General features: G+C 37.9%; 1 protein-coding gene across 6 annotated transcripts in view; it reads left to right on the forward strand.

Annotated features, from left to right (window-relative positions):
* Positions 1 to 2,013: 2,013 nt before the first annotated feature.
* LOC126585168 (LEAF RUST 10 DISEASE-RESISTANCE LOCUS RECEPTOR-LIKE PROTEIN KINASE-like 2.3) overlaps positions 2,014 to 17,276 on the forward strand; it is a 126,983-nt gene continuing 111,720 nt past the window's right edge. For 2 of the 6 annotated variants that reach the window (XM_050249580.1, XM_050249602.1), the window contains exons 1-3: positions 2,016 to 2,844; positions 3,537 to 3,560; positions 16,754 to 16,786. In XM_050249580.1, the coding sequence (XP_050105537.1) occupies positions 2,037 to 2,844; positions 3,537 to 3,560; positions 16,754 to 16,786 (865 nt within the window). In that variant the 5' untranslated portion in view covers positions 2,016 to 2,036. Of the gene's footprint in view, positions 2,845 to 3,536; positions 3,561 to 16,629; positions 16,681 to 16,753; positions 16,787 to 17,276 lie in introns of all 6 variants that reach the window. The other 4 variants (XM_050249561.1, XM_050249559.1, XM_050249571.1 and 1 more) reach the window with 4 other exon arrangements.

Genomic DNA, 17,276 nt, shown 5'->3' on the forward strand with positions numbered 1-17,276 from the left:
CATGATGCTTTCTTTGAAGCTGTGCAACTCACACATAACTAAAGCAGTATGATGCTTTCTTTGAAGCTGTTTTGCGCGTCTCTCATCTGTCGTTGTAGGAATCATTATCAATTAGGCTTTAGCTGTGTCACGCGTGGTTCAATTCACTCGGATATTCTTCAGTTAACCCCAAAGACCACGACAGTCATGGATGCCTAATATACCGGCACTGCAGGCGGACTTGTATAATTGTATTCGTTCGTGCAAGACCTGTAGAGGCACAAGAATTGGGAGGCATGCTTAAGTTCTCTCGTTCCAACATCTGAACCTCCATTTTAATGGATGGACGGTCTAGATCCACCGGGTTCTATCGGATGCACTGGGGATGACTGATGAGTGATGCCACTCAAGAAGAATATAAAATTATAAAAAAGATAGGTATAAGAGCATCTCTTAAGTATGTAATATGTAATATGTAAAATGCTACCCACTTAGGCATTCAACGTGGTAATTTTTTATTCACTTATTGGTTTAAGTAGCCTTTGCTTTGCTTTGATTTTTTTTTTTTTGACAAACAATAGTGTTAGTGAGTTATCTTGTTAAGTTGTTAGGAGGAGGAAATCGATGAAGATCAAATCCATATTAGAGTGCATATCCATCATTACTTTCCTCCACTTATTTTAATAAGTAGAACACATTGGATCTTTATGCTAATTATAATTCAATGAAATCTTAATAGGTCAAATATAAAGATAGTACTTTGAATCTTAACTTGGTCACTTGATGTGATAAATATAATTCATCAAATCTTGATAATATAATACATGTTTACTGTCATCATTTCTCTTGGCACTAAGAAAGAAACATTCGAGGGGAATCATGTGGTGATATAGTTGAACTATGTTTGATTTTAGCACCAATAATCTGAATGATATTTTTTTTGTTTCTACATCACCTATTTACGTGACTAGTTGTAACACTCTTTTAAGTGACTAATGTATAAAGATATATAATTAGACGAATCAATAAATGTACTTATAGAGGTCAATAATGTCATAGACAAAACAAGATATAGCTTAGATGAAACGACAAATTTGCTTATGGGTCCAATGTAGAACTCATATTAGTGAAAGGCTGACTCTGCCACATGCCCTTTGGCAAGTGGCTGAATTATTTGCCTTGTACTAGTCAGCAAATTCGAGTCTATTAGAAATTGAGTTATTTATTTGAAAAAAGAAGAAATTGACTGATTTATTTTTTTATTGACATGCATACTTTTTTTTTTGTTTGGCAAACTATTGACATGCATACTTTATGGGGTCAATAATGATGGTTGTGCGCCTTGCAGGTCAACGGTAAGAGACTTGGACATCTTTGTTTTGAGTGGAAGACCAACTTGTAGACTTTGGAGCTAAACCTCATGGCAAGCTAGAGAAGAACTACGATCTAGACTTTGAACAAAATTCAATGGTTTTCTGTTTTTTTATATATTTATTTATTATTATTCTTCTTTTAATTGTAAGCGATAGTCTATGGTAATCTACAATAAAAAAAAAGAGAAAATTTTACACTCGAGGTGCAGTGGGTTGAAAAAAAAAACCTTAATTACAAGAACAATCCAACACTTATCAGTAGTTTCCTTTTTAGTAGTTTATTTATTTCCTTGTATATATCGATGTGTAATCAACAATATCTTATTTGATTTTGGTTGAGGTACATATTAAACTTGAAACGTATTTCAACATTTTGGAAGAGATGTGACTTGACCAATTTCTCTAATTGGTAATGTAACTCATCATTAAGTGACTATTGTTCAAGAAAAAGTGAATTCTCACTAATAATTTATCATTCCAATCTCACAAAGCCGCGGAATTATCACTTTCAGCATCTAAAAGTACTGATAAAAAAAATAGTTACAAAACATATCGATTTGAATGGGAAACTGAGAACCACCACTTTCAATCTCATACAGTTGTAAAATCTTTTCTTGTGCTTATATATAAATTATTTGTATTGTTACGCGCTTTCTGTGTCAAACCTCGCTGATATTTTTCTCCATGGGAATGAGTGGAAGGTCCTCCTCCTCCTCCTCCTTGTCTATGCGGTTTTTAATTGCAGCTTTTATTGTTATTAGCTTATCCCCTCAAACCATTTGTAACGCCACCCGGCAAAAGTGTACCCCTTCTTCCTGCGGCCATATCCGCAATATAAGCTACCCTTTTCGACTAAAAGGTGATCCGCGCCACTGCAGCGACTCACGATACACTCTGTCTTGTGAGAACAACAAAACCATACTACTAAACATACCTTTATCTGGCGATTTCTACGTACAGGCAATCAACTACCATAACCAAACAATCCGAGTTGTCGATCCGGGCCTTGACAAGAGCAATTGCTCCTCCCTTCCTCTTCATTCTCTGTCTCTTCCTTCTGGGTATTTCCAAACTCCGACGACACCTGGGAATTGTACAGCATCATCAACAGATTCATCAGCGATATGTACGGAAATTGGCACAACAAATTTAACATTTTTGAAGTGTCCGCGCCCAATGAATTCATCTCTTTACGTGGACGCTGCTCCATGTTTTCCTGTTGAATCTGCTTCTACTTCATCTTCGTCGATGTCGTCATCCCAACCAAAATCGTATGGCTATGTCAAGATTGGATATTTAGAGGTAGGGCAGATGAAGGACGGTTGCAGCATAGAGCGAACGACTTATGCCTACTTGTTCGACGGCTACAACGCTTCTTATAAATCCATACACAATTCTCTGGTGTATGGATTTGAGCTTGAATATACCCTTTATCGTCCATCATGCGAAGGCCAATGGAGCTTCGATAAGTGTTATCCGCACAGCGTTCCAGGTGAGAAGTCAATAAATCTCAATTTGCTTTTTTTTTTAACTTCATTATCATCTCTTGTAGGAAATTCTTTTCTATAAAATATAAATAAAATTAAAATTAAAATTGTTGGGGGCATGGTCATCCTTTGTATCTCTCTGGCCATCTCTAAGTAAAAGAGTTAAATAGATAGCTCTACAAAAAAAAAATATTTTTAAATGAAAATATCGCCAAACTCATATACCATCTCGAAAGGAAGGGGTTAAACATAGCTCTTTAATAATTTATTAGTTTTAAACATATACTTTAAATTTATTGGTTAATTTAAGTAAACTATTGTTTAGGATGTTTTCAAATCAAGATGTTGAATTTAAATTAATTATTGCAACTAAGAAGCTGGGCACCAAAAAAATGCTAAGAAGGGGGCTACATTTTGCCCGCCTGTCATTTTTTAGCTTGTGGACCATTGGAGATAGCCAAGTATGTTAAAAAATAAATAACAAGTTTGAGCAAGTGACCATTTACCACAGTTGTAGAAAGGTGTTGTACTCTTACATGACGGTATAGGTTAGAACCTTGTCGATAACTAATCTAATATCTAACTTACTAACGCTAGACTCAAAAAGAGAAGAAAAAAAAAATTGAAATTTTAATTTAAAATCAACGGGTGTGGGCCCAATGTTGTATTTTACATTTTTTCCTCTTTGCAACTGCAGGTTTTTTTCGATTGCTGATTCAAGGTAAGAGATCTATATATGGGAGCTTATATGACATTTAATTTAGGGACACTTTGGATGCGGTCCTTAGCTATCAATAATCTTTGATTGAAACCTTGTTAGTTTTTAGTTTTTGATTGAGGTCTCCGACATTAATGTAATAATGTAAGTTACTATATTTTTTAATTAAAAATTAAAAATTGAAAATTGAAAATGTTTATATTAATGAGATTTTAAATAAAACCCATAATTTATGGGATTAAAAATAATAAAATATAAATTATACTCTCTATTATATTGTGTGTGTGTGTGTGTATATATATACACATATATGTATGGGTACATTAACCAAAATTAACAAAAAAAGTTATTGTACCAAAACATGGATACATTCTCAAATCAACGAAAAAGAATGTACCCATATAAGTTTAAACATGGATTAAAAAATTTGAATGGATTTTATATTAAAAAAAGGGTACATTTTACATATAACAAATTGATATATTTGAGAATGGGTACATTTAAGATTAAAAAAATTGAAAAATTATATGAATGGGTACATTTAACATTAAAAAATTGAGAATCTTTTTATATATAAAAAAAAAACTAATAGGTACAAACTTAATTTAATTTAATTTTTTATTATTTTGAAAATGTTTGAATTGAAAATTAATTAGAAGTTTAATAGAGGTGTGAGTATTGAACCCTAAATTAATTACTAATTTTTATATTAAAAAAATAATAAACAAGTAAATTCATTATCACATTAATGCTAGGGATTTGAATCAAAATTTGAGAACTAATAAGGTCTTAGTCAATGAACAGTAAAAACTAGGGACCGGATACTAATTTTTCCTTTAATTTATCCCCTATTTCGAGAGTTCTTATATTCCTTTTGAATTGGTTTGACCCTTGGCTTACACCCCTTCATCAAGAGGTGCTACTTCCCAAATAACGTGTCTTTTCAATTTGAATTGATATCCAAATATTCAAACATGTTGTGAAGTCTAACAAAAAAAAAGTAACTTTAATGAAAAGCTACCAATACAATTTACTTTAACGAAAAATCACGTTTTTACTCTAAAAAGTCAATCATGGTACTATGCATTTTACCCTCTATTTTGTCATTTTCGTTAAAACTCAGAGTTTTTAAGTTATTTTCATTAGTTTTCCTTTAAAAAAAAATCAAAGTATTTTAACAAAAAAACAGTATTCAAGTGATTTTTATATAAAAATGTTGTAATTGTGTTAAATGTTTAAAAATTATATAATAATAATTTATTTTTTTATTTTTTTATTTTCATTTAGGGTTTTTAGTCAAAATGATCCATGAGATATACATAACTCCTCACTTTGGTCCCTGAGATTTGAAATCAATAGAAGTGGTCTCTGAGATTACACCATCAATCATATTGGTTATTTCGTGAAAAATTATATTCAATAAGGATCAAAATGATAAAAATACCCTCAGTTTAACAAATAATAGGCCAAAATGAGTTGACAAAAAATTAAAGTTATTTTTGTCATTTAATTCTGATTTAATTGAGGTTTTTCATAGAATGATCAAAATGATTGATACAATCTTAGGGATTATTTCTATTAATTTTAAATCTCAATGACCAAAGTAAGGAGTTATGCAAATCTTAAGGATCATTTTGATTAAAAATCCTTTTATTTATAATCTATCCTACTTTCGCTCTCTCTCATGTCCCTCATTTTCTCCGCCTCTATTCCTCCCTTATTTCAACTTCACTGGATTTTCGAGAGCAACCTCGTCGTCAGTAGTCGCATGGCCACCGTCAACATCTCCACCCACACCTTTGATGTCGGCACCTCAATTCTCCACCCCAGGAACTTGCATGCTTTGAACTACACCAAGCTTCTCAACCTCATCGTTAAAAGCCCCTCCTCCTCTTCTGCACTTTAAATCAAAGCTTCCCTTTGCTGATAAGATTGTTTTGCTTTCCAATTCACTCGTCATGCTCTTCAGATACGGCTTCTCCCTTGTCAGGATGGACAAGGTTGTTGAGGTATAAAAGTAAATAAATAAAAGGTTTGTTTAATGGATTTTTTTCTTCTTTTTTTTGGAAACTATAAATAATAAACCAGGGCACAAAGCCAGAAAGGTACTGTAGACAAGGACAGTTAGGGTTAAGGTTTAGGGTTTTGTATTTTATTGTACTATATAGCTGCTCCCAACTCTCTATATCCTGTAGACCCCTTGGTATTTATAAACCCTTGTAAAGTATAAAGTTAATGAGAATCTGAAACTTCACATGGTATAGAGCCTCTGATCTCTTCCCTTTTTTTTTCCCATGGCTTCCGCTACTTCCTCTCCTGCCTCTCTCATTCCTAATATCTTTACACTTGTTTCTGTCAAACTTTCTGAATCTAATTACTTACCATGGGAAAGTCAAGTTAAACCATTCTTGATTGGCCAAAACTTCTGGCGTTTTGTTGATGGAACCCACCCTTGACCTCCTCCCTGTATCACCACCACCACTCAAGCACCTTCCCCAAATGCCTCTGCTAATTCCGACTCCTTCACAGTGGTGCCTCCTGTCACTACTAGCGTCCCCAACCCCGATTACCTGGTATGGTACCAAACTGATCAGACCTTGTCAGCATGTTGCGTGTTACCCTTACAGAGCCTGTTCTCTTTTTGACCGTCGGCTTGTCTACTTCTCATGAGATCTGGGAGCATCTTCGTCAAAAATTTTCTCAACAATCCGTTGCCAACTCTACCCATACTCGGTTTCAGCTACTGTCTCTTCAAAAAGGTACCAAGACGATCTCCGAATATTTGGGTCTTGCCAAACATTTGGCAGATCAATTGGCTTCTATTGTCCAACCTATTCCGAATGATGATTTGGTGTCTTATGTACTTAATGGCTTGGGGTCTGAATATGAGATTCTTGTCTTGGCACTGACCAACTTTCCTCTTCTACGGTCATTCAACGACTTGCGTGCTTGTCTACTGGTTTATGAGTCAAAGCACGCTATGACTCAAGCTGCTTTAGCTTCCTCCGCTCTTTACTCGACCCGTAGCTCTGGTGGTAATATCTCTCAGGGGCGTGCCAGTCTGCCTTCTCGCTATCATGGCACTTCACGTGGCAATCGGCTTCCCCGTCATTCTGGAGGTGGCCGTTCTATCATGCATGGTGGTGCTGGCCGATATGGTCCACGTACTGCACAACACCGGCCTGGCATCCTTGGACCAGGACCTACTACTCGCAGCCCTCAATGTTGGGCATGCAATCAGTTTGGCCACATAGCTGCGTTGTGCCCTCGAGCAACTCACTCCGATGATGATATCTCTTGAGCTTTCGCTGGCATGCATATTGATTCCCCCTCAGATCTTACATGGTATCCGAACACTGGCGCTACTCACCATATGACAAGTGACCATCACTCTCTCACTTTGACTATAGGGTATGGTTCTAATGACAAGGTTGTTTTGGGTAATGGTGAGACCATACCTATTGCGCACACTGGTAATCTTTCCTTTAAGTCCGGGTCATTCATTTTTCGGTTATCCCAAGTTTTGTATGTTCTAGCCATTCGGAAAAAATTATTGTCGATTGCTAAGTTTACACGTGATAATCTTGTTAGTCTCACGTTCTTTCCCTGGGGTTTTGTCGTCCGTGACTTAAAGACGAGTGTTGTTCTTTTTTAGGGCCTATGTGAGGATGGTCTTTATCCCATCAAGCTTGGTCTTGCTCCTAACACTGGTTTTACTGCGAAACATGCATTTGTTTCCATCATTGCGTCACCCTCTCTCTGGCATCGTCGTCTTGGGCATCCTTCTCGTCAAGTTCTTACTGTATTAGCCTCTAATAATGTATTAGGCTCATCCTTTACTGTCTCCACTAAAGATTTTTGTAATCACTGTGCATTGGCCAAATCCCATCGCCTAGCATTTACATCTTCAGAACACTATGCTATGTCTCATTTTGAATTAATACATTCTGATGTTTGGATGTTTCCTATTATGTCGGTGTTGGGATTTCATTATTATGTCTTGTTTACATATGATTACACACGATACACATGGATTTATCCCATGCGTAAGAAGTCAAAGGTCTTTCTTCACTTTACCAATTTTATAACTCTCATCTCTAATCAGTTTTGGAAAATGGTTAAAATACTTCAAAGTGATGGGGGTAAAGAGTGATAATTTGTCTTTTCGTCAATTGTGTGCGCAAAAGGGGATTCACCATAGATTTTCATGTTTACATACCCCGCAACAAAATGGACTTACAGAACGCAAGCACTGTCATATCTCAGAAATGGGACACACCATGTTACTTATTGCCCATCTTCCACATAAATTTTGGGCTAAGGCACTTTGCACTACTGTTTATATCATTAATTGGTTACCCACTCCTATTCTTAAGTAGATTTCTCCGTTTCAAAATTTGTTTGGCCGAGTTCCTGATTACATGGCTTTGCGCACGTTTGGGTGTGCTTGCTTTCCATACCTTGGTGATTATACAACTAACAAACTCCAACCCAAATCCTTGTCATGTGTTTTTCTTGGCTACAATGCCCAATATAAAGCTATCGTTGTCTTCATCCCTCAACTGGACGTGTATACCTGTCTCGTCATGTTAAATTCAATGAGGATGATTTTCCCTTCCACTCTTCTATGGCATCATCTTCCGTGCCACCATCAGACTTGGTATTTGTTCCCATTCCCCCCGTACCTACCCCACTTCAGCACCAATATGCCTTGTCCCCCCATGTTCCCTCAAAATTAGGATCTCACCCATGCCACCACGTCTGCCACTGTCCCTGCGTCAGTCTCAGCTGCAATCCCGCAGTCACCCTACCCTCCACATGCATCTTCCTTGCTAGCTGGTGGCCTGGCACCTATGTTGCCTGCAACCCCCGTGACTATCCCTCAAAATCTGGAACTCTCTACTGTCAACTTACTTGCACCTGTTCTTGTATCTATCCCTGTTACATCTCAGCCACCCCACTCACATCCACATGCTTTTCAATTGCCAGTTAGTGGCGTGGCTCCTGCTCATTCCTCATGACCTCACACACGGTCCAAATCAGGAATTTTTAAACCCAAAACCAAGGCCTACTTTGTTAGTCGTCATCCTCTTCCCTCTGCGATGACCACCCTCGTTGAATACGAGGTGGAACCCACTTTTTTTACACAGGCCTCTTGATCCCCTCAGTGGTGCCAGGCTATGTTGGATGAGTTCAATGCACTGCTTAAACAAGGCATATGGACCTTAACTCCTTCTGTTCCTTATGCTAACATTGTAGGCTGTAAATGGTTGTTCAAAATCAAGCGCCATTCTGATGGCTCGATAGAGCATTACAAGGCACGTCTTGTCGCCAAAGGTTTCCATCAACAGCCTAGGGTTGATTACACAAAGACCTTCAGTCTCGTTGTGAAGCTTACCATAATTCGAACCTTGCTCAGCCTTGCTGTGTCTATCGGTTGGCCGATATGTCAACTTGACGTGAAGAACGCCTTTCTCCATGGTTCACTTATGGAAGAGGTTTATATGACCCAACCACTTGGCTTTGTTGATCCCAATCGTCCCAACTATGTTTGTAAGCTTCAGAAAGCCATCATGGTCTTAAACAAGCTCCACAAGCTTGGTTTCAACGCCTAAACACCTTTCTCATTCAGGTAGGCTTTATCCAAAGTCGGGCAGATAGCTCAATGTTTACTTATCATCACGGCTCCACTATCCTTGTTTTTCTTCTATATGTGGATGACATCGTTTTGACAGTTAATTCCTCTCCATTGATTCAATCCTTTATCCAAACTTTGAGCAATGAACTAAAGGATCTCGGCAAGCTGTACTATTTCCTTGGCATATAGGTCTCTTACTTATCCAATGGCATTCACTTTTCTCAGAAAAAAAATACTTTGGAGTTATTACAACGTGGTGACTTATTAGGGTGTAAACCTTGTTCCACACCCATAACAGCCAAGACTCAACTTTCTGCACACACTGGTGCTGCCATCACAAATCCATCTCTTTATAGGCAGCTTGTGGGTTCTTTGCAATATCTTACCCTAACTCGGCCCGATATTTCCTTTACTGTACAGAATGTCTCTCAGTTTATGGGTCATCCTACTACTGTTCACATGGAGGCAGTTAAACGTATATTGCGTTATCTTAAAAGCAGCTTGGATATGAGACTTCGCTTAACTTCTTCTTCACAATCGTTTCGCCTCATCACTTATTCAAATGCAGACTGGGCAGGGTGCCCTGACACACGTCGTTCCACCACTGGCTTCTGTATTTTTCTTAGTGACAATCTTATTTCTTGGTGTGCAAAGAAACAACGGACGGTATCTCGATCTAGTGCCGAAGCAGAGTATCGGGCACTTGCTTTTGCATGCGCTGATTCTATTTGGATCATGAGCCTTTTGCGTGACCTCCATGTTTCCGTCTTTGAGCCAACAGTGATGCACTTCACAGGTACAAAGAAAGCCTACAACAAGGCCAACACACAAACGTCAAACACACACAAAGCAGCAAAAGTGGATAAAAGAAAGACACGAGAAGCAAGTTCCAATGTCTCCCTTTCCACTACCGCAGTAAAAAAAAACATCAAGGGGGACAAGGTAATCCATCTCTATTTAGCACATGAACCAACGAAGATGGATGTCTATAGACCCAAGTAAAATTGCACATCTTCGAGTTTCGTCTCGACACCAAAGTATGTGCCTCCATATTGGAAGTCCTGAAAAGACTCTCCAAACCGCTTAACCACCGCTAAGGTAGGAAATTCTTCCCATTTTCCATTGTCTAATGAAGTGGATAAAGAGGAAATCGAATTTTTTGAATCAGATTCAATAATTACCCGTCTATATCCCAAAGCAACCGCTAGTTGACATCCACGTAGGAGAGCCAATGCTTCTGCCAAGTCAACCAAATTAGCCTGCACTGGATACCTTGCCGCTGCCTTAAAACCACCTGTCGAATCCCTGATAACAGTCCCAACAAAGCCATTTCATGAAGAAACCGACCAATTAGCATCAACATTAACTTTAAAAAAAAAAAAGAGGAGAAGAGGGAGACAAATGTGAAACCCAAGCATCCACCGTGGGGATATGAGAATATGAGATAGGTGTAACAGAAATTACATCAAAAAACACTCCAACAACAGTGGAAATTGCAAGAAAAAATTACGTAGGTTTGATGGGAGTTTGATTAAACAAAAACTTACACCTGGCTTTCCAAATATGCCAACAAGTGAAGGCCACGTGGGAAAGCAACACTCCATGATGCTCCGAAGAGCCAACCGGTCGAGTAACAAGGGAATGAAACCAATCTTGCCAACAAGTCTATCACATCTACTAAGATCCCCAATATTAAGCGATAAAATAAGATTTTTTTTTTTCTTCAACAGAAAAGAATGGGTGTAGGAAATTGAGATCCCAACAACGAGAGGTAGGACATATGAGGGACGCAACTCTAGTATACCGAGTGACAATCCATTTCCCCACGAGGCATTGGATGACTCAACATAATGGAAGGAAGCCATCTATCCACCCACAACCGAACATTAGACCCACTCATGATTTGCCAATGCGCCCCTTTTAGTAGTAAATCTCAACCCACCAAAAGACTAGACCAGGCCCAGGACGACCTACTCCCTTGGTAAGCATCAAAGAAAGAACAATTCGAAAAATAGCTAGCTTTAAGAACCAAGGCCCAAAGAGATTGTGGGTTATGAATGAGGCGCCAACGCTGCTTTGCAAGTAAAGCATCATTAAACGCTGTAAAATTGCGAAATCCCAAGCCTCCATCCTTCTTTGAAAGACTCAACATATGCTGAGACACCTAGTGAATGCAGCGTTCCTCGCCAACTGCTCCCCACCAAAAGCCAGAGATCAGATAATCCAACTCATTACACACCATCACTCGAAACTTAAATAAGTTCATAGGGTATGCTGGAATTGCTTGAACAACTGCTTTAATAAGAACTTCTTTACCCGCCTGCGAAATAATGCATTGCTTCAATCTTTGAAGTTTTTGCAAAATCCGACCTTTGATGTATGCAAGCCCTTACCGCTTAGATCTGCCCCACAAAGCAAGAATACTAAGATATTTTCCTGGATCGGAAACAACGGGCATATTAAGAATGTGACCAATTTCGTTGACACAACCTCTGGCGTATTAGCGCCAAAGAAAACACACGACTTTTGGAAGTTAACTGCTTGGCCCGAAGCCTCACAATAATCATGAATAAGTTTAACCAAATTGCTACAATTCGTTTTAGTGGCCTTAAAAAATATAAGAGTGTCATCAACAAAGAAAAGATGGGAAATTATCGGACCATGCAGATTCATCTGTACCCCGTGCAAAGACTAATTGTCCATATCTGACTGCAACATCTTGGAAAGGACATCACTAACCAAGAGGAATAAATAAGGAGATAAAGGGTCCCCTTGTCATAAGCTTCGTGAAGGAACAAATGTATGACTCGGCTGCCCATTCAGAAGTACAGCAAAATGAACTGAGCTCACACAACCCATGATAAGTTTCCGCCACCAAGAAGAAAAGCCCATCTTCTCCATAACCGCATCAGGGAAGTCCCACTCAACTCTATCATATGCTTTTTGCATATCCAGTTTAATGCCAAGCTCGTTTAGCTTTCCTTAGTTTAAGAAAATGGAATAATTCATGCGCAATCCCAATATTATCTTGAATTTGACGACCTCAAACAAAAGCATTCTGCATATAAGAAATAAGCTGAGGAAGCAATGGTTTTAGCCAGTTTGCCAACACCTTAGCCAAGATTTTATAAGAATAATTACATAAACTAATTGGGCGGAACTGTGAAATGGACTCCGGATTTGGATCATTCGGAATTAGCACAATATGGGTAGCGTTGAGTCGGCGAGGAGAAACCTTCCCATATTCCATCAAGGCATTCACCTCCTCCCGCAGACTGTCCCAAAAAGAATGATAAAACACACCCTGAAAGCCATCACGACCTGAAGCCTTTAAGCCACCCATTTGCATCGTTGCCTCTTTGATTTCGATATCTGAGAATGGAACCTGCAGAAGCTCATTCAAGTTATCAGTTACCACCGGACTTACATACTCCAAAACTGATCCCTATTCCCTTCGCCCCACTAAGGAAGAAAGATTGATAAAGTAATCATCAACTAACTTCCTAATGCTATGAGGCCGCTCCTCCCAACTACCATCATCCTTTAATTTTAGCACATGATTGCGCCGTCGACGTTGCACAGTGGAATGATGAAAAAACTTAGTATTTGTATCACCTTCACACAACCATTTAACTCTGGACCGTTGTTGCCAAAAACTCTCGTCTTACGCCGATAACCAATCAATCAAGTGGGACTTTGCTTTGATTTCATCAATATTAGCGCTCCAATCTTGTTAAAGTTCACCCAACTGGGATAGAAGTTCCGCAAGTTCCTGAGTCCTCATTTTAAATTTCCTTGTACTCCATTCAACAAGTTGAGACCGACAATGATTCACTTTTTGTTGCCATCAATCCAAGGCATTACTGACACACCCCGACCCGAAAATCAGGGCGTGCTGGGCGCCATGTGAGCATGACGTAACCATAAGTGCAAGCGGAAACGATAAGGTAAAGGAAATACGAAAGAATAACAGCTAACTACTAGCAGTAATATCCAACTAACATGCTAGAGTGCATTAGAGTGTGAAACACACATAAACAGAGCATAATAATCTAGGTGCAGTCAAGTAGGACAATTACTAAGTTACAACACCCGCAGGTGAGTCCTACATTTATGTAGTCTGTCAGAACGCCGTGGAAATCCTCGTGAGCCACCAACACTTCTATCTAGAACCTGGAGGGGCACAAAACAGAAAACGTGAGTGGGCGAAAATAAAGCTTTTCAAAACATCTCATTTATCAACATTTATAACCCCTCTCTAAAAAAACCTGTATACTTTCCCATAAAATAATATATAACCATATATATCAGCAAATATCTCAAATCACAATCCTTTAAACACTTTTCAGAAAATATGCCATGCCATATGTCAAAAACATAATATGGATGCATCAATATAAATCAGGTGAAATGATAAATCAACCGGAGACCCTGCAGTGGTCCTGTACGGCTAATTCTATAGCTCAATATCCAATCCAGCCGGAGTCACCAACTGTGACCTGTACGACACTACTCTGCACATAATTCGGAACTACCTGTAGTAGTCTGTACGACTAGGATGGTGTAATAATACGCTATAGTGCTTCTCTCATCAATCAACTGTGCACATAATCTAAAGTCACCTATAAGTCGAAACCACCTCTCGTGGTCTGTACGACAAGTCTATGCACCTAACTTGGATCCAAAATGAGCGTGTGGTGCAGGGTGAATAACATAAGCACTAACATCGAGGGTCCAGGTTATGAGCTCTCAACATAAATCACATTAACGATAAATAACTCACCTGATACTCACATGTGCGTCCACATCACCAATTCACATATATGCATCATATATTAATTCAAACATTTCATATAATTTCTATGCATGGCATTTTAAAACAAACTTTCATTTAAATTCGATTTCTGGGAAAAATCAATAGTATTTAGGTATATACAGAAAACAAATGCCTACTCATTGATATGTCGAAGGGTCGTAACCCCCGCATCGCCCTTGGTTGCACTCGTCCACGGGATAGGTCTCACCTATATGTGAAACAACTATAAAAACGTTATTTTAAAGTACATAGACGAAACTAGGTAATAACTTCTCATACAATGCTAAATTTGGGTATATGAATATACGACAGTGACCTACTCGACGTCACAGATGTCGAGATATTTTTAAAATAATTTTTCTAAGGCCCAAGCACCCTCACGTGCCGGGGAGGCCACGGTGCTACGCGCCCCCACGCGCATCATCCCCTACCTCCAGACGCCGGAAAACCTCATCGGCGCCGGAAAACTGGGCAACCTACAACTGCCATTTTCTCGCTTGTTTTTGCACCATTTTCCTTGAAATTTTCACCAAAATATCACAAATCACGAGAGGAATAAGATTATACCTATTTGAAGCCTCAAAACCTTCCAAATCACGTCGGGGAAATTCTACCAAAACCGGCCACCTTCGAACCTCGTGATCCCGGCGTCTAAAACCTTCAAACGAAGCACTCCGAGCTTCGTGGGAACCTTCTTAAGCTCGCTGTGAGCTTGGATTGTCCTAAAATTCAACCATTACAAAGTTTGTGAATAGTGACAATCTCGGTGCTTGTGATTTCGACGTGAAAACAAATGAATCCTTACCTGAAATGGGTACCATCGTGTTCGTGTGGTCTCCAGGAGCACGATGATGGTCTCAAACACGTTGATCCGTGAAGTTTTGATGGTCTTTGGGTGTGGACCGTACAAGTTCGAAGGGAGAGAGAGAGTGAACTAAGAGAAAGGAGAGAGAGAGAAGAATCTGATTGTGATGTGTGGTCCTCCTAAGTCCCTAACCACACAAAAATGCACCTAATTTTAATCCAACTAAATTTTTTTTCCAAGAACTTAGGAATGACAATATTAATCAAATAAACATGTCACACACCTTAGAAAACTTTAGGGGTAATTTCGTAACTTCACGTCCTCGGAAATGAAATTCCGGGACGGGCTGTGACAATTACCAATGCAAAGACAATCCCAAGAATCTTTCACCAACCCGTGACGTTCCTCCTATTGAACCCTGTTTAATGAGTTTTAACTTATTTGAACACATTTAATCTCTTTTTATACCTAACTTACTTTTTAAACTCTTATTATTTTTAATTAAAGAATTAATATCTCTTTAAACCCAAAATTATTACCTAAATTACCCTCCAAATCCAATTCAAAATGCATATTTATCATCACACCCATTTAGAAAATAAAATCCCAAATTAAATAATTTGGTGAAGTTTCTACTTGTTTATGAATCTTCCATATACCTAACACTTCTCAATTTCTTGTTTTCTTGATATTCATGTCCCTGTGATTTTATTTGCATGTAAGAATAATAAATTTTCTTGAGCAGAAGAAGATACTTCAAAGGTTATGTATTCTAACAAACTCGAAATAAAAAATCTTTTGGGTCCTATGTCTCCCTTCCCACCTCGAGCTATTTGAAACATAGCTATTTGGCATTTGTCTCCTCTTAAGCTTTTGGCTAGTGACTAAGCTTTTTGAAAAATTTCTCTGAATTTTTCTATCAATTGCTTCATTGCATCTTATTTGATTTTTTTCGTTAATTTTCCAATTTCCAACTGGAGCTTTTTAACAGCACTATGGCATCTCCTATGTGTGCATCTTATTTGATCTTTTTCGTATAATCTTCGTAGTAAAACAAAGGCCTCGATTTTCATGGGCTATCAACTTATTCATGAAAGATGAGTGATAGCATGGTAACTAATGCATGCTTAATATGTGAGGACAAACTAGCACGGCAACAAATTGTAATGCCAAAGAAACAACTTGTTTCTTTCTAATATGCCAAACAAATTATTGATACTTCTACTTTCCATAGAAAGGGTTTTTTTTTTTGTCAAACCATAGAAAGGGTTTGGTATCCAAGAAATTTGGTGTCTGCAACAAATTATTAATACTTTCACTACAGTTGTTGCATAAAGGATTTCATATCCAGTAAATTTGGTGTGTGCAACATCTTTTGTAACATCCGTACTATTTCTCATAGAAAGTTTAACAAACTATATGCAACTTGGGATTGACGAGAAAAAAAATGAAACCCAAGTACTTACCTTCTAAACTCTAAAAAATTAAAATCAAATGATTTTTTTTTTCACAAATCGATTTATACCTTAGTTGGAGTATTCAAAATTTCAAATCACCATCTTTCGATAAAAAAAACTTGTGTTTCTCTATAAGAGCTATTAGGGTTTTAGTTAGAATAAACAAGGAGCGATAGTAGGTTTAATTATATGGTGTGGGTTTATTGATATTTATTAATAATTTTATATTGCACTTGATAGTAATTATACAATAGAATAAAAAAACAATTAACATTTAAAATTTAAGTTGAGTGTAGAAAGAAGTTATATGGATTCAAATAAAATTTATCTTTAGTACATTTCTTTGTGTGGTGCAGATAAAATTGTTTGGGATCTTATTAACGCTATCACTCGATTAAAAAAAAAAGGTTTGACATTTTAATTTAAAATCAACGGATGTGGGCCCAAGTATTTTACATTTTTCCCTCTTTGCCACTGCAGGTTTTTTTGGATATCTATGGTGGCTGATTCAAGGTAAGAGATCTATGGAAGCTTATATGACATTTATCGAGAGTTCTTATATTCCTTTTGAATTGATTTGATCCTTGGCTTACACCCCTTCACCAAGAGGTGCTACTTCCTAAGAGCAATTTCACCCCTAAAGACTTTGCGCTAGCATTCAGCCCATTTATCCACTCAAATGAACAATAATATACTAAAGCATCTCCACCCCTAACAAAAAATAGTCTAGTCAATTTTATTAAAATATTAATTTTTTATTATAAAATAATAAAAATAATTATTTTATTTTTAATTTCTGACATTAATTTTTTTTTTGGGAAAAAATGTAGACTGTTGATCTGTGATCGGACGGTCCAGTTTAAAAGTGAAATTCAAATTTTTTTTACCGTTGGAAATCCAACGGTCTAGAATAACTAGCCGTTGGAAATCCAATGGTAGAAATTGGGCCACGTCGCCCACCCGGGGGAGATGTTAGTGCACCTGCGCCGCTGGGCCCCACCTC

The sequence above is a fragment of the Malus sylvestris genome, chromosome 2 (genome assembly GCF_916048215.2).
Source record: "Malus sylvestris chromosome 2, drMalSylv7.2, whole genome shotgun sequence".
Classification (NCBI taxonomy): domain Eukaryota; kingdom Viridiplantae; phylum Streptophyta; class Magnoliopsida; order Rosales; family Rosaceae; genus Malus; species Malus sylvestris.